Source organism: Seriola lalandi, unplaced genomic scaffold (assembly GCF_002814215.2).
Source record: "Seriola lalandi dorsalis isolate HSWRI2012SDOR001 ecotype SW California unplaced genomic scaffold, Sedor1 jcf7180002054301, whole genome shotgun sequence".
NCBI classification, from domain to species: Eukaryota; Metazoa; Chordata; class Actinopteri; order Carangiformes; family Carangidae; genus Seriola; species Seriola lalandi.
This window is the reverse complement of record NW_019524854.1, coordinates 306,257-326,879: the sequence shown is the minus strand read 5'-3', so window position 1 is coordinate 326,879 and position 20,623 is coordinate 306,257. Positions and strand designations below refer to the sequence as shown.

Below are 20,623 nucleotides of genomic sequence, written 5' to 3'. Positions count from 1 at the left end.
TCTTGATCTCTTTTAAGAATTAACAGCTATAATTAATATTATGTCCCAGGCAAAACATTTTTTCCTTTGCATTTATAGAAATAACAAAGGAGGTTAAAAAAAAAAAGAAGATATTTATGAATCAAGTTTTATCATCTGAAATGTAGCACAGACCTATCTGACAGAACAAGACCACATTTACAATTCCAATTTCCAATACGCTGCGCTGGACATCGATCTTTCAATCAGAGCCGAGTGTCTCTCTGACCTCAGCTGAATAACAGAGGCTTGTGTGAACAGCAGGTACACAGGTGCTGATTGTAATATCAGTAGCCTACCAGGCAGACTGGCATCCATAAACAGGCCTATCCATCAGGCTGGTGTGTTGGCTTTGACACGTGTGTCAGAGGCAGACGAAGTGAATAAATGATGGAGAGGGGGGATCAATCAAAGGGAGGGAGGGGAGGCAACTGCCCCCTGACTGGCCCAGTCAAACCCAGAGATGGAGCATGATGGAGGGGCTAGGCTCAGGTGCAAAGAGGGGGTGGCAGCTCTTTGTCTGGAGGTGCTTGGTTAAGTGTGAGCCAGGTCTCGGCCACAGTGGTCTGTGGTTTTGTTAAGGTCCAAAGTCAGGTCACAAACAGGGGGCTAGAGAGAGGCTGAGCATGTTTATTTTTGATGGGTTAGTTGCTTGTGTGGAAGTGTGCATGTGTGCGTGAGGGAAGAGCAATTGGAAGGGAGACATTAGTCATCATTAGGTGGTGTGATGACACTGTCTCTAATGGTTTTTTATGTGATTACCAATGTGGCAATCGTCTTTCCTCAACCTGTCCTACCTGGTTACCACACACATCCGACATTCATCAGCCTGCTTTGCACAAGTCTCAATGGTTTACATCTCTGCACGAGTAAAAAAACTAAAATCTTCTAAATGAGCTGAAACTGCCCAATTAGAGCAGCAAATTAAATAATAAACTGCAGGGTATAAATATCAGACAGACCGATGTTTAAATATTAGCCACAGCCATGCTATCAGCTGTGTGAGACTATACATAAGCACAATGGAGCTTTAAACCAAACGCAGTCATGAGCAGGCTCAAAATAACAAAGCGTAGTGTACTTAAGAAGTGTTGTGTGCTGTGTAATGTTTCACGGTAAGAAATTGTCATAATGACAATGCTAACATGCTGATGTTCAGCAGGTATAATTTCTACTACATTAACCATCTTAGTTTATCATGTCAGCATGCTACCATTTGCTAATCATACCTAAACGCAAAGTACACTTGGGGCTGAATCTCATTAGTTTGAGATATTTTCTCATAAACCAAATTATTGGACAAAGTAAAAATTTGACCTGATGATGGTGCTAGATAGTATAGGAATCGCCAAAGTTCTCAAATTCATCCTGAGAGGGGCATGAGTGTTTGCACTAAATTTAATGACAAGCCAGTGAGTAGTTGTTGAGACATGTCACTCAAAACCGTAAATTTTCAACCTCATGGTGGCACCGACCAAACTGACTGAAAGACCAACTTTGCACACACACTTTCTGCCCATATAAGGCCCTTGCTCTGATAGTCTGACAAATGTGAGTAGAAGAGATAAGGCCCAAAAGCAAAAGTAGGAGTTAGTATCTCAGGTTCTTCGAAGCTTTGCAGCTTACCATTAACAAGTCTACTTCCATCACACTATCACCCCACATCTGGCCACTGACTTCATCCCTACAGCACGAGTTCACCATCGCTGATATAACCTTTCAAAAGTGAAAGAGTCGAAAGTGAGGAAAACAGAGGTGCATGTGTATCTTGTGTGAGAGACAGAGAGATAGAAGGTAAGGTAAGAAGGTAACAAGACTTTACTGGTCTCTTGGGAAACAGAAACACACTTCAAGCTCCTTTATTTGGCCTCATCTCCTCCAATTGGCTTAAATTATTCCCTAACTGTTTGCAAGTCTTTATTCTAAGCAGCTCCCAAAGTCTGCACACTGACTTGACATAAGCAGCGAGGCAAAGCTAGAAGAACAGTATGATAGTAATTGGGTTTACTGATGACTGGATGAGCCAAAGTGGGCCAAAAGGGAATGATGCTTGAGATTAAACTGACCCTGGATGTTGAAGATTCAAGGATGCGGGAAAATCCAAGAGGGGAAGATAATGGCTGTGATGCCAACAAGTCTTTCTCAGAAACATTTCATGTCCTCTAGGTGCTATAATTACTGTACCTGAAAAAGCAGGGAGGATCAGACAGTGAAATAGTGAAGGAAAAAAGAGAAAGAAGGTCATCCCAACCCATCACTCCAGTAGCTGTTGTCGTACTGTGGCCGAGCAATTTATTGACCATCTCAGAACGCACTCTGTCAGAGCGGACGAGGAGAGCGGAGGGAATGGATGGTGGAACAGCATGAAGGAGAGATGGACGAAGGGAACTAGGGAGGGAAGGAGGCCAATATGAATGAGTGAGAGTGAGGGAATCTGTTTCCTTGGGCTCATTGATAATGACATACCTGCTTGGGCTGTCCGTTAGTCCTATAGCACACACTACTTAGGCTCTAACTGGAAAATCAATAGGCTCCTCTCTCGGAGACCTCTTGCTGCCATGGCTCTTTGTGATTGGCAGCCGCAGCCGAAGGTCGTCCCTGGCGACCATGAGAGTTTGGCGGAGCGAGCAGGAGGACGGGGGAGGGGAGCAGTCCCAGCAGTTTGACACTTTAGGGAGAGCTTAACGATATGAGACTGGTCGCTACATAACACCAGGGTAGTTTTCTCTGACTGAGTGACCATCCATTCATCCACTCCTGCTAACCCCGGGTAGCCGTCACCACCCCACTAATTAGAGTTACCAATGTCTTCTCAATGGGGGTTTTATCATTGCATAGTCCAAGGTTGGACACTGACCTTTAGGAAAAATTTACTGGTATTCTTTCCAAAACACTTTTCTGCTTGGCCTTTGACTGAAACTTTTTGGAAACACACTGTGCCTATCCACAGGATTCAGGAACAACAGCACAGTTGAACTTGAATTGGGTAATTGTAGTTTTTGTGAACTAAAAGACATTTATATGTTAGAGGAAACGTTTCCATACAAACAAACTGAGGACGTCATGAGGCAAATATAACATGCTATTTAAAGTGAGGGGCTCTGATTTCTAATATTGGGTTATATTTACTTTTGAACTGTGTGCACTTATTTTATAATTTAAACTCTATGTTACTGAAATATACCAATAGATACATGGCATGATTATCTAGTCATTTGTATGTGATTTGCTAGTCCAATAAAATCATAAATATGACTTTTTTCTGTGATATTGTGAGGCTCAGTGGGTGATAATCTTAGTCATTTCTCCTTCATCAATTAGTTTATAAATGCATCCTATATGCATATAGTCCCAGTAGCATACTACATTCTAAGAGTATAAAGTACACACATATTAATGTTGACAGTGTTAAAGTTTTAGAGATAGTACACAAGCAATTACATGTACTTAACTATTTTGTAATGACAGGAAGTTACAGTAAACAAGTTGCTCGCCAACATCCATCTGCAGAATTAAAATACCAATTGTATTTTTAAATTTTACAAATTCACATGTTCAAGTGTTTTCTAAAGATCTAATGCTTAATTTCTGTTTTTCCATCTGTTGCTGCAGAGGACACACCACTGTACCACTGCTGGTGCAAGTAGCTTTAGTGAATTGTGTCCATCAAAACTACAATTAAAAATCTAATTACTTTAATGTGCATGCCAGCATTTGTAATATTCACACTTTAAAAGTACCACATACTCAAACCACAACTAGAATTTGTTGAACGTTTTCTATCAGAACACAGGAATAATCCATAATATGCTCAGAATGTAATAGTGATCTGAGGGAGGGTTACAAATATCATCCAATCAGGTTTTGCAGATATTTCCTTTAACCAATCAGCTGAGAGGAGAGCGAATTTCACTTCCTCATTCGTGCAATATTAGTAGTCTCCAGGAGAGGCTCTGCAACAATAACTCCACATGCAATATTGATGGCTTGTGCCTAAACACAGAGAGGGTTCTCCTAAACACACACACACACGCAGGCAAACACACACACACACACACACACACACACACACACACACACACACACACACACACAGGCAAACACACATCTGCTCCATGACTTCGTCAGTTCTGCTATCTGCCGAGCAGATGCAGGGGCCTGCCAGGCAATTAGTTGCCTGCGATGATTTTCTTTGAGCCCTCTATGGAGGGAGCAGCTGGGTCCATCCGGGTTTGTGAGACAGAAAGAAAATGTGTGAACAAGAGCATCAAAAATGTACTCTCTCAGCTCACATGTGTGCTGATGTTGGTCTCCCTACACATGTGCATGTCGGTGTGTGTTCAGAGGCAGCGAGCCACTATTCCTGCGGCTATCGTGTTTCCACAGAACCCCCCCCCCCCCCCCCCCCCAGCACAATAACTGCAACAGACACAAGGAAGAAACTTTTGCACATTTTGTTTCAAAACAAACCATTTTTTTTCCTATCGTTGTCTTCAAATACCTAATGTCACGCCATGTCATAAAATGTAGCCATAACTTTTAGAGATGTATTGCATGCACCATGTGAATGTGTGCCACTGTTGTAAATTACTGCAGAGCATTTTTACTTTGTTATGCACCGTGTATATGTAGCGTATGTATACTATACCAAATATGCTTTAAAGGCAAATTATGTCTTAGAGATTGTTCTGCTTAGTGTAAATTATGTTAAAAAAATAGTACAGTATACACAGTACCGAGCCACCTGGGGGTAGCCAGCGTAATCTGGTAGGAACGAAAAGGAAGAAGAACAAAGCTGAGACATGGGAAAGAAAGACAGAGCAAGGAGAGAAGAAGAGAAAAAGATGAGAAGCAGTGAGATTACTCATCAGCTGGCAGAGATTTGCACAGGCATGGACACTGTTTTCTGCTCGTGAGGGGATCACTGTGAAGTCGTCACACAGGCTCAGATCAAAGAGCTCTCTGACAGGCTCCTGATCTTTTTTCCAGCCAATATAAACCAGGGTGAAACTCTTTAGGAAGCACAGACAATTCTGGATGTTCTCAGGACATAAAGGGCACACAGAAGTAGCATGAACGGATGAATGAGTGAGTGACAATCAGTTGGCCATTGCCATTAGATTTATACTACATGTACAGTGGGGTCCAAAAGTCATACATTATACTTTCGACATGGGAAAAAAAACAAAAATGGAAATAAAAGTTTAGGTGACTGAGCTAAAAATTCTAAAAGCTAGGCCCCCAAAGTTGTTCCCAGTCGCTCCAGTAGTGTGGGTTGACCATTTGGTTTTCTGCCATAAGACAGTGATGGGTAGTTAGCTATATATGTACACACTGCACACACTGTAAATGTTCATATTTTGAGATATGGCCGATCTTTCCATACCAACTGCCAAAATAAAAGGATTTAATAAAACTTCAATCCACTGTTTTCCATTTTTCACGGTGGTAAAAAATGAACAAAGTTGCTCAGAAACAAGTGGTTTGATAAGTGGGCCAGAATGGATTCATAATGTCTTTATAAAAGCCTGACTGCTGCAGTTCGAATGTCCTTCATAATATTTGGACACTTGCTCTCCAAGTAGTGTGGATTAATCTCTCTGGAGCTGTGAGCTTGATAATAAACAGTCATCCTGAAATCATCAGCCAGATATTTTTTCTCATTTACTTCTCTCTGTTTCTATCTTTCACTAAATTCCAAAGCCACATTAGGATAACTATCACTTTACTTGAATATGATGCTTGGAAGGAAGGCCAAATCTCAGTTTAACATTTCTTTTAAATTTCACAGTAAATCAAGGTCAACTGTTGCTTCTCCTGCCATAGTTTCTGCAAGTCCTCTTGTAGTTCTAGGAAGAATATTGTGTTCATTTAGCAGCATGTGCATCAAATTCAAATGTCATGACACACCAGCAGATGCAGCTCAGTAATGTTTCCCCTTGAATGTTTTTTTCTTCGTGGGGACGAGTTAATTTGACACTAAACCTCTCCACTGTGGCCAAAGCTAATGTAACTGTTCTTGGTAAGAAGACAAGTCCTGCTAAGCTTTAATTAATGAAAACTGTGCACAATATTCAACCATGAATCATAGGATTTCATTTTTTTTGTGGGCAACTCACTGCCTTTAGCCCACATAAAACAAATATGCTGTGTGATACCAAGTAAAGCCAAATCAGTGTGTGTTAGCGTGCATTTTGGTTTTTCAATACAAATTTATATGTTTATTGCATCGACATGAGCTCAAATAGCAAGCAGGAACACAGCCTTTTTCATGTCTAACTAAATTATTTAATCGAGTTACTTTACACTCCCTAAAGCCTCATCACCACATGTGGAAAAAGCTACATGATGAAGTCCAGGATGAGGCAACTATGAAGGGGAGCTCATTAATCTTTGCCTTTTCTGATATGTTTGTAGCTTATTTCAGAATCCACTGCATAGTTGGCTACTTCATATCAGTGAAGGGGTTTCTGGAAATCATTAGAGTCAATATTCTGTCATAGAGAAAATTATTTTTTCTGACAAACGTCATCAAGTTTAATATGTGGTCATGTTTTGTTTTTGTTTTTATATTCTATTTGCACAAAGCCTGCTTGTTCTATTTTCTACTCAACAAAGAAAATATGCAGCTTGAGGCAGACTGCAGAGAAAATATATGCCGACATTTTCCACTATGCGTCTATGCATGCAAGTACAGTAGGCCTCATTGTCTCTGATCAACATTTACATTAAGACAAGACCTTCAAGATACAACAGAATAGACGGATTATGATGTCGGATTATTACTATAATTTACTTCCTGGAATTACGGGGATGATTGGACTGCATTTAACAGCTGGCTCCATAATTGAATCGCTGTAATAGCGGGGTAGTGACAAGAGCTGTTTTGAACTGAATTACAAAAGCCTTTAAAGAAGTGAGACTTGAAAGTCACAATAAAAAAAAACAAACAAACAAAAAAAACAGTGCAATTAAGTCAATTTAAGAGCCTAATGGCCGTGACCTCATTACCTGGAACAGCGGACACACGCGTGACAGGACTGCAGAGGCACAATCTATGACTAAATATGTGCAGCACTTTGTTTTTCCCCCATGCTTCCATGTCTTAACATGTCTCACATCCCTGCACCTTGTAACGGCTTCTTTAGTCCTCCAACAAGAAGTCTGGGTGACGAGGGGACTTCAATTATACAACCTCACTGAGACCTCTGCTTAAATTATTCAGTATGGACAAGGTTCACGGCGATAAAGCCACCGGCAAATCGACGCGCGTGTGTGAGAGAAGCCGAGGGCAAACGTTTGATTCAATACAAAATATTGGCCTGGTGAATAACACTGAAAATGATCAATAGATTTTCAATAAATTGATTAGTTTAAAAGCGTATCAGGTGGGTAAAAAGTAAAACTGTAGGTCGGGCCACTCTTAAGTCAAGCTTTTCTGAGTCTAAGCTGCAGGTGCACTCGAGGCATTTAATGTTTTAAATGCAGCCCGTATAACAATGCTTAACGGCTTAAAATATGTACTGTTTATAAAAATACAATTTCACTTCAATGTGATAAAGCGCACTCACTAACAAAAGGGAACAACGTGGAATTTGAACTGATATTAAAGGAAAACAGTGAGTAAAAAGAATGACATAAATTGGTTATAACTTTATTTTTTCACTTTTAATTTAATATAATTTCAAAATAAATGTGACCAACTGGTCATACCAAGTGTTAGATGTCCAAATCGAAAAGGCAAAAATCACACTTCAATCCGTAAAACAGGCAGAAGTTTAGAAGAGCTCTCATGAAAAGCAGGACATGCTGATAAGAGTAAATAAAACGTGCTGTCAAATGGACTATAATTGACTATAATTACTGAGTCTTTCAGAGAGGAGTAAAACACAATGATACACATTCATTTAAAAAACGGAGAGAAACAAAAAGGAAGAGACTTATCTGCAGAATACAAACAGGTCTAAAGTTAAAGACTGTCACTCACACTGTGTCTAAAATCCTAATCCTCAAAACGCACCGGGCGGAACTGCGCGCAAAGAGCAGCACTTGTCTTGAAAAACCTGTTTTACTGCCGGCTTGGAGAGTGTACACTCGCATTTGCCCGTATAAACCTAAAGGTTTGTGTTTTCCTGTGTCGACCTGGGAGCAGCGGACAGCTCCGTGCGTCCAGATGCTGCTGAGGCGGACTGGAGATCTCCTGCAGAAGCGCCTGCCGCTGGCTGCTCTGATTGGCTGCCCGCACTGACAGCTCTGCACATGATTGCAGGAAGAGAAGCCCGACCCCCTTCACTCTTCCTTGAGGAACCATTCATAAACTACACAAGTCCAGCTCACAGCTGAGTGTGGACGAAAGTGAGCGGGGCCACAGAGCAGAGCATAACAGCAAGAAGAGATGAGTGTCCACAGACGGTGTTTTAGCCTTTAGCGTCTGCAGCCCAGGACACGGATGGTAACCCTGAACCTGAATATGAATCTACCTAGCCGTGCTGGAAGTGCTCAGTTGGACTGATATTTAGCAGGCTATTGCGTTGCATCCCTATCCGTTTCCTCCTCCTCACACTGACGTCCATCCGCTGCAAAAGCAAAAAAAAAAAAAAAAAAAAAAAAACTTTGATTACACATTTTTCCTGCACGGGGAAGCATCTGCCTCTGGCTTTACCGGTAAGCATTGGATCCGTCAACTTACTGCGACTCTCCGGTGTACAGCCCGGACCTCTGCCCAAACATGATTGCGACGCAGGCAAAGCTGGTTTACCAGCTCAACAAATATTACAACGAGAGATGCCAAGCTCGCAAAGCGGCCATTGCGAAGACTATAAGGGAGGTTTGTAAAGTGGTGTCGGATGTCCTGAAAGAAGTGGAAGTGCAGGAGCCCCGGTTTATCAGCTCCCTCAGTGAGATAGACGCACGCTATGAGGGCATGGAGGTCATCTCCCCCAATGAGTTTGAGGTGGTGCTTTACCTCAACCAGATGGGGGTGTTCAACTTTGTGGACGACGGCTCCCTGCCCGGCTGCGCGGTGCTGAAGCTGAGTGATGGCCGTAAAAGGAGCATGTCGCTGTGGGTTGAGTTCATCACCGCCTCGGGGTACCTGTCAGCCAGAAAGATCCGCTCCAGGTTTCAGACTCTGGTGGCACAGGCCGTGGATAAATGCAGCTACCGCGACGTGGTAAAGATGGTAGCGGACACCAGCGAGGTCAAACTACGGATCAGGGAGAGGTATGTGGTACAGATCACCCCCGCGTTCAAGTGCACTGGGATTTGGCCTAGAAGTGCTGCTCAGTGGCCCATGCCCCACATCCCCTGGCCCGGTCCTAACCGGGTAGCAGAAGTCAAAGCTGAGGGTTTTAACCTCCTCTCCAAAGAGTGCTACTCGTTAACGGGGAAGCAGAGCTCCGCAGAGAGCGACGCGTGGGTCCTGCAGTTCAGCGAGGCCGAGAACAGGCTGCTAATGGCCGGCTGCAGGAAGAAGTGTCTGTCCATCCTGAAGACTCTGAGGGACCGTCACCTGGAGCTACCGGGACAGCCGCTCAACAACTACCACATGAAGACCCTGTTGCTGTACGAGTGTGAGAAACACCCGAGAGAGACCGACTGGGACGAGTCTTGCCTCGGAGACCGACTGAATGGCATCCTGCTGCAGCTCATATCCTGTCTGCAGTGCCGCAGATGCCCCCACTACTTCTTGCCAAACTTGGACTTGTTTCAGGGAAAGCCTCACTCAGCCCTGGAGGCTGCTGCTAAGCAGACATGGAGACTAGCGAGGGAAATCCTCACTAATGCTAAAAGTTTGGACAAATTATAAAGTGATTGTCGACACAGAGCCGACAGACATTTTGGGATAAAACTTCAGAGAAGGACAAAGATGATTCAGCAACTGATTCTCCAAGCAATGTGAAAAAAAAATCAGTAACAAAATAATGCAGCAAGCAAACCACAAAAAACCTTTTTTTAAATGGAGCAATTGGGCCACTGCCAGAGAGAAAGTGAAGGTACATTTTCAGATAAATGTAATAACTTTTAGTTGTCTTCTTTAAATGTTTTCACAAAGTGAAGAAACTTTTATTTAAATATATGCACAAAATCGTTAAGTGAAAGAATAAAATGTAGCGTGCCAAGTTAAATTTTTTCATTATGTGACTCAAAAAGAAATGTTAATAAAATGTTGCAAATTAAATTACAACTTGGCCTCGTGTCTTGACGTGTTTTGACAGCTGAGATGACAGGCAAACCTGTTGCATTTTATTTTGCCATTGTCTGATGAAGAGAATCATTAAATTAGTCCTTTTTCTCAAGAGAAACTAAAACCTGTGATCAACACTGGAAAAAGAAAAAGGAAAGAAAAAAAAAGCGTTTTTCCAAAAATTTAAAGAAGGAATGTGCACAGCCGACTTCAGGCCATATGTTATTTTTACAGCGCGTCACAGGCTCAAAAGGATTTTCGAATGAATGTAAATCAACGGACTCATGTTAATATATAGGCCTGGGAGCATCTCTGCTCTGTGTTTTAACAGCAGCACAGGGCCTGCAGCTGAACTGAAGCCTCCATCTGATTAATGCAGTTACATTTAGATAATGCACTGAAGCTTATGTGACACCTCTACAGTCAAGTTTAATTTAATGAATTCTGATATTAGAAAATCACAGTGAAATAAATTCTGACATTACTGAAATATTAACATTTAAATACATGACTTCACACACGATAATATTGAACAAACACAACCAAGAGTAGGTCAGCAGTCCTCTGTAGTTAACATGAAGTATAAGTGTGTATTATGTTTTAATCAGAGCACTACATCCCTGTAATTTTAATTTTTGAGATCTGCTTACAGTTTAAAAAAATGCTGCAGACTTAAAAAATGATGATCCTTGCAAGGAAGGCCTGATCCAGTTGTTGTTATGATTTTTGTCATTAAGATAGTCTGATAATTTAATTATTAGAAAAACTTGTAATTTCTTATTAACTACCACTAAACAATATGCAACTTTTTTCGTGGTGTTATATTTACTTTACAAATTATTAATTTAGAAAAAAAAAAAGAAAGAACAGATTTACATTCAGTCAAAAATATTGTGAGATTTTTTTTTTTTTTTTTGACCTCATGTCTAATGGCATTTCCTCCATCTGAATTCAAATGTAGTCACACTGTAACCTCAACAACAGGCTGACAAGACACTGCATCTCTTCTTGGCTACAACATTATCAGAGACATTATCAAGACAAACCCGAAAACACACTAGCAGTATTTATGCTCGTTTGAAATAATCCTTTTATAGACAGGCCTCCTGAGATACTAAACGTGTTTGTTTGTTCCATTTAAGAGTAAAGTCGGCCGGCTTGTTGCACTTCCCAGCACTGTGGGAAATTCGAGCATGGCATTCTGTAAGTGACAATTTGAGACTTGATCAATGGAGCTCCAGTCTCTTACCTTTGGATCGATGGCCTTGAAGCACGGCTCGTCCTCATCCACCTCGAAGTAGAGCTCGGAGGCGGTGATGGACAGGGTGCCTTTCACCACAACGGCCGGAGCCACCAGCTGAACACTGGTGCTCAAGTTTACTGGGCCTGGAGGACACACAGAAGCCGGTGAGAGAACAAGCAGAGTGTCCTCTTCTCCAGGTGGGAAAATATGCTAACTTTAAAAAAAAACACAAGCTCATCAAACAGTAAAGGTTAACTTATAAAACTCAACAAGGGATGGCACGGAGTGGATGGCTGTTAGCCTGCAACGATACTCTTAAAAACACACGGTGGGGCCTTCACTTGTGGACGCGGTCAATTAAAGAGGGAAGCTGATCAGCGGCAAAGATAAACACGCGAAACAGGAGGACGATGTGTCTATTTTTAAAGTTGAGACTGTTTCTTCCTATAATTATGTCTATTTACAGTTATTTTTAGATTCTTCTTGCAGTATTATTAAAGGCTACTTCAAACACTGTACGGTGTGTAGTTTTAATTAGTAATCCGCAATTATTCGATGTGCTCAAGACAAACTACTAAACGCAGGGCTGCTCATTGTGTGACATATCCTTATAGCTCCTGAAATAAAATTAAAAAAAAATAGCACAATTATAACACAAAATAAACATCGTAAAACTTGAAGACATCCTTGTCAAAAATCGACAGTGTGTCAGAATCAATTGATTGCGGGCTGCAGGGTGAAGCTCTGTTTAATCTTTCATCAATCTTAATTTATGCCAGTATGACAATGAGAGCCCGGCTCAGGGGAGCTGTGGGTGGAAGCTCTGCCCGGCTCTGCGCATACGAGCCATTGTATTTGCAGATGTGCGCTGAGGAGAAAGGAGGCTCGGAGCCCGGTTTGATTTCCCCGAGCACCCTCACACTGCTGCGAACGGATGGAATAAACAGATACATATATACGTCCATTCCTCTGCCTCTCGTGAACCCCGCGAGTAGCCCACTGACATGTTATCCGTGGGTTGAAATAACAATTTTTTTTTTTTGTTCCATTCACTCACAGACATTCAATTACACCTGAAGCAGACAGCTGCTTAAGAGGAGAAGCTGAACCTCTCCCGACACCCTCCGCTCAGTTCTCGCGGTATACACGTCACTGTATTAGACATGGATTCAACCTTTAATCCTATTGTCATCCGGGTGCGTTATTTTAACAGCTCTGTGAGCCTCACTAATGCAGTTTAGTCTGCTGAGCGCTGTCACTGCAGATCAAAAATGCGGATTATACTGCAATCCGATTAGCGGACTATATGATATTTAATTAACATTATTTAAAAAATAGACACATAAATAGCATCAAAGGGCTCACAACATTGCGAGTTGGATAGAACTGAATTTAAGGCTGTGTTGTAGACGTTTGATCAGGCTAATGTAGGCTCATGCACGGAGGAGAGTCTCAAGATTTTATTCAGGCAATGCTGCTTTTCTTGAATCAGATAATGTCCCATTTCAGGGCAGGCAGAGCAGTATCCTGGGATAAACTCTGCTACTGCTGGATAAAAAAATGTTTACAGAGTTGCTACTCAGGCCTGTGTGTATGTTTGTGAAGCAGACCTCCAGTGGCTGAGACAGAAAACTGAAGATACTGTGTTTTCACCAGCACTCTCCCAGGATAGTGGAGCCATACTGAAAGTGTTGTCCAGACATATAATGCTGTGTACTAAGAGAGTGATTCACATTCATTGCAAGGCCTGAATTCCTTCTTCATAGTGAGTTTAAAAATAAATAAATAAATAAATAAAATAAAAAAACCCAACATGATTTCACAGCAAAACAGCAACTTGGGAAAATGGGGAAGACACTGAACCAAGTAAACAAGAGAGTGTAATACTCACTAAGCACAGCATAACTACAGAAATGCATGCGGAATCTTGAGCTATATGAAAATGACAATAACCTTATTCCTTTATTCTGTCTGAGCTGCAGGACAAAAACAACATAGTGCAGAAGTGGAGGGGTGACAGTGACTGAGAGGCAGATATGAGATGTGAAGAGGATGAGCTGCTTCTTTACCTGTTAAGTTCTCCAGGTCCTTCTCGTCCAAGCTGGACAGGGTGTCATCGTCTCCGTCCAGTAATGACTCACTCTCTGAGTTTTGATTTCCCAGAGCCTGACTCCTGATGGACTGCTTGCCTTTCAGAATATCCTCCTCGGACGCTGAAGAGGAAAAGGGGCTTTTTTTTAATTAAAGGCAACATTTGATACATTTCAACTGCAAGATTATATACATGGGGTTTAATTAGTTTTATGCCTTTTATTTTAAGTTAACACAGAAAACTTGTTTGACTTTGTCTTTAACTGAAACCAAGCAGCTAACTCAGACATTTTTTCTCTTAAAAAACAACACAACATGACAAATTAAATACTGTATCACTCTACATCCCAGACTTGACCAGAAGAGCAGTTTTTTTTTTTTTTTTTGCACTGCTCTGGTTTAAACTACAACTCTTAGTGTTTTAATGATAACAGAAAATACTGTCTCCTCCAACTGGTGATTACCATAACAACTTGAAACAGACTCATAGAATATAAATTGAAAAAAATAATATTCAGAGTTGCATTAATTTAACAATATCTATACACACATTAGAGACTACTTAGTAAACTAGTTTATTATTTTTCATCATCTTCCAAAGGTAGGTGTAAACTAAAGGTAGGTAGGCGTAATAAAGAAAAGTTTAGTCAAATATAGCAGGTTTACACTTTGCAAATAGTTGCATTTCAATGTTTACCTTAAAATTGTAATGCAACTATTTGCAAAGAGGATATTAAATGTGTGTGCTTCACCAGTCAACAGCATTACTGACATGCAGTGTATTTTCAGCCTTGCGGAGTTACAGGCAAACTGAACACGGCAAACAAAACGAGACAGACAAAAGACTGACAATAATCCTCAAGAATCCTCAACCTAAATTCATTTTGCCCTTTAATGTACATCAAAACAAACACCATTTCACACAAAGATTACCCAGACACATTTGAACAAAATGGGAGTCGCACACTGCCCATTTTGATTTCAACTGAACATGACTTGAGGTTCTGATTGGATTATTTAAGAAAAATGGTAATCTGCAAACATTTACAGAGCTCTGCATTCCCCAGCGGTGCATGGTAAGGATCCACAGACACAAGTCCACAATACAAAGACTGGCTGGCAAAGTCTTCCCTCTCTATAAACAGAACTGGCATTATAGTGAGAGCTTTCACTCATTCTGTGCATGTATGCTTTCTAATCCAGCATCCTAATCCACTGAGTCGCTGAACACATAACTCGTGGATTTTTTTTTCACGCTTTATCACCTGAGGGGAGATCAATTGCACTTCCTAAAAATGTGCAGTCGCGTCATGTGGGTATATACTTTGAAACTGCTAGGAGAGCTGAGCTAAAAAATCTCTTGTCATGGAAAATATGCAGCTCACTGATATTTAGAATGGTCTTCCTGTAATTAAGCCTCCCTGGAGGATTCTTTAGTTAGCAGCACTGAAATTACTACCAGCTCCCCTAATACGTACCACATGCCATTGCATTCACACCAAGCAAGTGGACAGGGGACTTGTCAGATGATCTTAAAAAACAGAGATGTAGTTCAACTTCTTTGCATTTAAACTGCAAACATGCTCAGAAATTCTTGCCTCGGCGTGCAGATTGTACTAACATACAGTATCGAGCCTCGCCAATACACTGTCTGATGCAACTAAACTTCGTGACTGGGCTGATTACCCTCAAACGCAAGTTATTAATAGCTCCTCAGTACAACATACACTGAAATAACTGCGACTAAAATAATGACTAGTCAGCATATTGTTTGGCTGAGTCTGTTAGAACAGCAAGAAAAGCTACTTCGACCAGAGTTATGTCACTTATCACCAGGTGTACATAAAAGAAACATGCATATAAGTGACAGGCTATGCGCTAACTTCCCACTCCTCCTGCTCCTAATGTAGATACTGTTTTTTTTTTTTCTTCTTTTAATTTGACAACCCTGAGGTTTTGGTGGTGTTGTATGTGTGTGCCGGCACATGTGCATGTATGTGTGTGTGTGTGTGTGTGTGTGTGTGTGTGTGTGTGTGTGTGTGTGTGTGGCTGAGGAATCGTGGAATACTGAATTGACCAACCTTATGTAAAACTATTAAAAATAATACTAAAAGCAATTACCTAAGAATATATAACAAGTGAAAATAAATAAATAAATAAATAAAAAAAATTAGATTTACACTCACAACTATCATTTTCTTTTTAAAAAATTCTGGGTGTCATTAAAATTAATGTATAATTTAAAAACATTACAATGTTGAATAATCAACTCAAAGAGCAGTCATGCCACATTAACAAAAAAATCGAGCATGGCACTTCATCCCCATCACTCATCACGCAGGGAGCAGAAATGTGCATAAATCCCAACAGGTTACACTTTTTCCAAGACCCCATTTCCCGACTGAGAGGTTCAACTACCTGCTTATACAACTCAAGGCATGCATGGTCGCAGCAATTAAATTGTCAAAATTAACAAATTTGTTTTTAACGGGAGCGTAGCCAGGAGTGTAGTCATGAGGCGAGTATTGATTACCAGAACAGAGACATTAGTCTTCAGGTATTTACTCTGCCACCTCTGGTACACGCGCCTCGGACCAGACCGAATCAATCCCCAGAAAAGATGGTTCTTTCCAGCCATAAATACATAACAGCCTACTCAAGCCTACTGGCAGTCACACACTCCTGTGGAAATCATCTTGGCACAGTATGAATGATAACAGTTGTCCATATCCTTAATCCAGAAATTCACATTTTTGTCCATGCATCGAGCAAAAGACGTATATTTCCCTCTTCTCAAGAAGGAAAAATAAAACGTTATTAAAGCTCATCAAGTTAAAAAAAAATTGCAAAATATTTTCCATTGCATCTAATTTTATGATCATGCGTGAGATTTGAAAAGTGCTGCCACAAGTAGCTAGAAAATTAGGGTAAATTCAAGCTTGATCTTATACTAAATATTTTCTTAGGGAGTGAGACTGCATTTTCCCCTCTGCATCTGATGAATATAATTACAGCCAGATATGACCTTTGTGCTCTGTTTGAAAACTCAGCCCTGCATTCTCATCTTGAGCTGCACTTCCTTAACAAATGTCGGGTCGACTAAAACAAGACGAAAGGTTACATCAGAAAATGGATGCCGTCAGGCTTCAATGTCAAAGAGTTATTTTAATGATATATTCCCATATTTCAGCCAGGCAGCCTACTCTCTGGAGGTAGCATACCCTTGCCACAACTGGCTGCTGGCTATTTTTACACAGACTTGACTTTGAAACCAAATGTTGTTTGCAGGAATTTGTCTTTTTCCCCCCCAGTGATGAATATATGCTGCACGTAAGCTGAAACAGTTTTGAATAAAATTGAATACCAGACCAAATACCTGAATAACCAACTCACAGAACGCCTTCAACACATTTTCTAAAAGACAGAGAAATATGTGTTATGTCTGTTCTCTGTCATGATGTAGCTGAAGGGAAAACAAGGAGGAATAAAGACACAAAGTAAAACTCAGAGGTTTGCTGCCGAAGAAAAGCGGACCAGCTGGACTGTGGCCTCAGTCTCCAGCTGCCTGCACTCTGCAGCCATTACTGCAGACCCAGAAGTCTCCCAGGATCCTGAGATCCTCAACACTTATTGCTTTTAGATCACATTCTTATTGACTCCTGTCACACCTGCCATTTGTCTTTGGTAATGATGTCACATTTAACAGGACTTTTGCAGGTGACACATTGAGGACTTTTTTGGTGCAGAAATGGCCATTTACTGGAGAGAGTAATTGGTTGAACTGGTAAATGTGGTCCCAGCATGACGATGATTGCAAACCCTGGTGTGTGCTGGATTTTTGCAGAAATGGTGGATTACATGCGCTCTAGGAGAGAAATGCGACTCCTGGTGTTAATGCAGGGGCATGTGTCGTTTAGATATTGTGGCTTTAAGCGACTGCTGGGAATTTCAAGTTGTTCTCAGACAAGGTTTATTGAAAATCTGCACCTGTCTTTATGGAGACGTTCACAGAAACAACGGAGAAAAGGGAGAACTGATGGGATCTATTCCAATTCCACAGGAAAAAGTAATCAATGCTATTACTTTTAACGACAACCTTTTACTCAGTGTAATAGCAGAGTATTGATGAAGTTTTTCCAAACCACATTTAATCTGTAAGAGGTTCAGAGAACAATGTTGGCACTTTCTTCAAATAAAATGTTTGGTGGACTACAATTTGCATTTCACGAGCGTAATATTTAACCTGAAGGACCAATACAACTTTTACTGTCTAACAATATTAGACATTAAATCAATAAATTAACCATAATTATACCACTCGAAATACATTTCATTTTGACTACAACAATAAAATGTATTTATATATTTTACTGTTTACCTCCAATAAAGCCAATTATGCCACCAAGGAATGGTTTCTAATAAATTCTAAAAATGAACCCTCACAGGAGTGTAAAAATCTCAATGAGGACTAACAGAGGAGGGAGAGTGTGGATGTTACTTACCACTGATATCAGCCACTGGGATGCAGTGAAGAAAAAGAATGACACATTTTCATATGTCATGTTATTCACAGCCACTCACTTCAAGACTGAATTTCTAAGTGAAGCATGCTAACACTCTGGTTATTAGTCCAGCTTTGCATAATGGGAGGCAGGGTATGAAATTACCTGTGTGAAATTCAAATGAGGGTGCTATTTTACTGTGTCTTGTGGTACAATAAATCTTTTATTGCAACGGGAGGACTAATTTTTATTGCCTTGTACCTGGTGCTACCACCAAGCGAGTAAAACAGGGAGTGCAAACAACAGGCAGGGATGAGGGGGGACGTGGCGGATGGGACTGACCGTGTTCGGCCGCGGCTTTGAGCGTAGCCTCTGAGTGAGCGGATCCAAAGGGGTTCCTGATGAAGCGACGTCGCCGCCTTAAATCGTCCTCCCAGTAGTCCAGGCGCCAGAACTCCCTCGGCCGGCTGCAACGAGACAGAAGTAGCACATGTGTTAGCAATTACCAGCCAGCATGGTATAGCAGCCCAGCATTAGCACTCGGTCCGAGCAAGCATACATAAAGCCGGCATTGTGTTTGGTGTTTTTTTTAACCCTCAAAAATCACTCTTTAAAAGCATTCACTTATACACAAACTTATTTGACCCAGAATCACTGTATCCCTGTCCTTGACACTGACAGTATCTCTTTCTCAGAGGCCGAGATATTCCCTCTATTTGCCTACTTTTTCCTCCCTCTCTCTCTCTCTCTCTTTGGGAAGGTGAACTGAGCACTGAGTACCATCACAGAGGAATGAGCAACTGACAGCATGATCATTTTCCACACACTTCTGTGGCACGTGCTTCCATTCTAGGCTCATTTCAAGCCCAGCAGGATACCTCTTGTCAGGACTCATGGCTAGCAGGATAAGGAGAAGGCCATTACAAACACAGAGGAGGGGGTGGATAGCATTACCAATATTAATCAATGTCTATAGCCTCCATTTTTCTTACCAATTTACATCTCCCTTTACCAGGCCTGGTCGGTAAATCATTCTGCTCTAAAGGAAAAGAAAGTGTTAAGTTTTAATGAGGAGTCACTGCCATACAGCATTGTGCCTGTGTATCATGTACCTGTCCATAATGAAAAATCACTTTGATTTTTTGAAAGTGATTTAATTACAATATAATCTAAAATATTCATTACCCATGCCTCAGAGGCAGAACAAAACATAAGAAAATCACTTTTGCATTACATTAGCAATTTTTTCTTTTTAATTTAAACTCTACCGTACAACAAAGCTGTTCATTTGTCAGAATGTAAAAACAGCTCATGTGTTAACGATTAACAACTCAGGTGGGGAAGGAGAAACAATGTACACTTGGATCCTCAGTGAGACTAAATCCTGACAGTTGGACTCAAGTCAAATTGTTGTTTAACTTGAACTAAATGTTCTCATGAGGAAAAATTCCAGTCTAGGCCTGAAGTGAGGTTGTACTGTGGTCGGGTTATATGATAATCATGTCTTTAATTGCTGTGACAAATATGAAAATCAGTTGATCAGCAGGCTACATGCCTCCATTAAGCATAGATTTACTACATTTGCATTAATGCATTACCTAAAAACATCTAGTCACACACTGTTTTCTTTTTCCACAGGATAACAGTTGAGTAGATTAAGCATTGAAAGCAAGATTTGTGCCAAAACTAATGTGTAAAAAAGAACCAAAAAAAACAGTTTTAAAATTTTTTTAAAGAAACAAGTAAAAATCATGACCAGGTTGTGTCTAAGTGGCTGCAGTGTATCCTGTGAAGGTGTAGGAAGACACAGTTTATGGTTTCAGTGGCATAAGCTATGACGGGCGAACCCCAGCATACTTTATGTGTCCTACTCTTGAACGCTGCTCTGGCTAGGGGCTCCTCACAAATCTTCAGTCCAACACCAATGATCACACAGGGGCCTCTAAAAGGGAAAGGAGCTTTACACAAGCAAACAAATACAATTTCCAAGCGGGTCCTTTAAAACCTTGTATGTCCTGGCTAATGAAAACCATTGATTATATGATGTATTTGGACAAAAAAAAAAAAAAGGTCTCAAAAGACTAGATGACGAGAGGAGAGTGGCGGCGGCTGCTGCTGCTGCTGCTGCTCATATCTCAGGTCTGGATGTAAAGCAGTTTGCTGAATGCATTTACTTTGGTGCATACAGGACAACCACTGAATACAAATACTATAATAATGTTTCATAATATAAAACTCAGTGAAATGAAAACAATAGAAATGATGAATATAGATTTTGCATATTCAGAACAAGAAATCAAGGGAGCGCGAGAGAGTGTATGTGTATGTGTGAGTGTGTGTATGTGTGTGTGTGCGCAGAATGCAAGTTGGAAAGACACAGGGGACGCAGGTCTGTGCAGGACCAGATTTCGCACCAGTAACAAAGACCCTGCTCAGTGTTTGCATGTGATAGCCTCTGAACGCAAATAGCCACTTCATCATCCTGCCTGCAATGGTATTCATCTATGAAAATAATTATCAAGGTTGTGCACAGCGCACAGCTCCAAATCAGGACGCACTCGTCTCTCATCTCATGGGGTGGGG

The 20,623-nt window shown here is 40.9% G+C and overlaps 2 protein-coding genes across 5 annotated transcripts in view; one reads left to right on the top strand and one right to left on the bottom strand.

Annotated features, from left to right (window-relative positions):
- The window catches only part of lrba (LPS-responsive vesicle trafficking, beach and anchor containing), a 179,846-nt gene that overhangs the window by 58,703 nt on the left and 100,520 nt on the right, over positions 1 to 20,623 (bottom strand). For all 4 annotated transcript variants that reach the window (XM_023406305.2, XM_023406306.2, XM_087174014.1 and 1 more), the window contains exons 37-39: positions 18,383 to 18,507; positions 13,517 to 13,660; positions 11,454 to 11,590 (exon numbers count right to left, since the gene is read on the bottom strand). In XM_023406305.2, coding sequence (XP_023262073.1) covers positions 11,454 to 11,590; positions 13,517 to 13,660; positions 18,383 to 18,507 — 406 coding nt within the window. The remainder of the gene's footprint in view (positions 1 to 11,453; positions 11,591 to 13,516; positions 13,661 to 18,382; positions 18,508 to 20,623) is intronic.
- Positions 8,330 to 10,204, top strand: mab21l2 (mab-21-like 2). Its single transcript, XM_023406307.2, has one exon. It carries the CDS (start codon positions 8,747 to 8,749, stop codon positions 9,824 to 9,826), a length of 1,080 nt encoding a protein of 359 aa, XP_023262075.1. The 5' UTR covers positions 8,330 to 8,746; the 3' UTR covers positions 9,827 to 10,204.

Excerpts from the sequence above, each read along its gene's own strand:
- mab21l2 (XM_023406307.2), top strand. The coding sequence starts at position 8,747 with ATGATTGCGACGCAGGCAAAGCTGGTTTACCAGCTCAACAAATATTAC.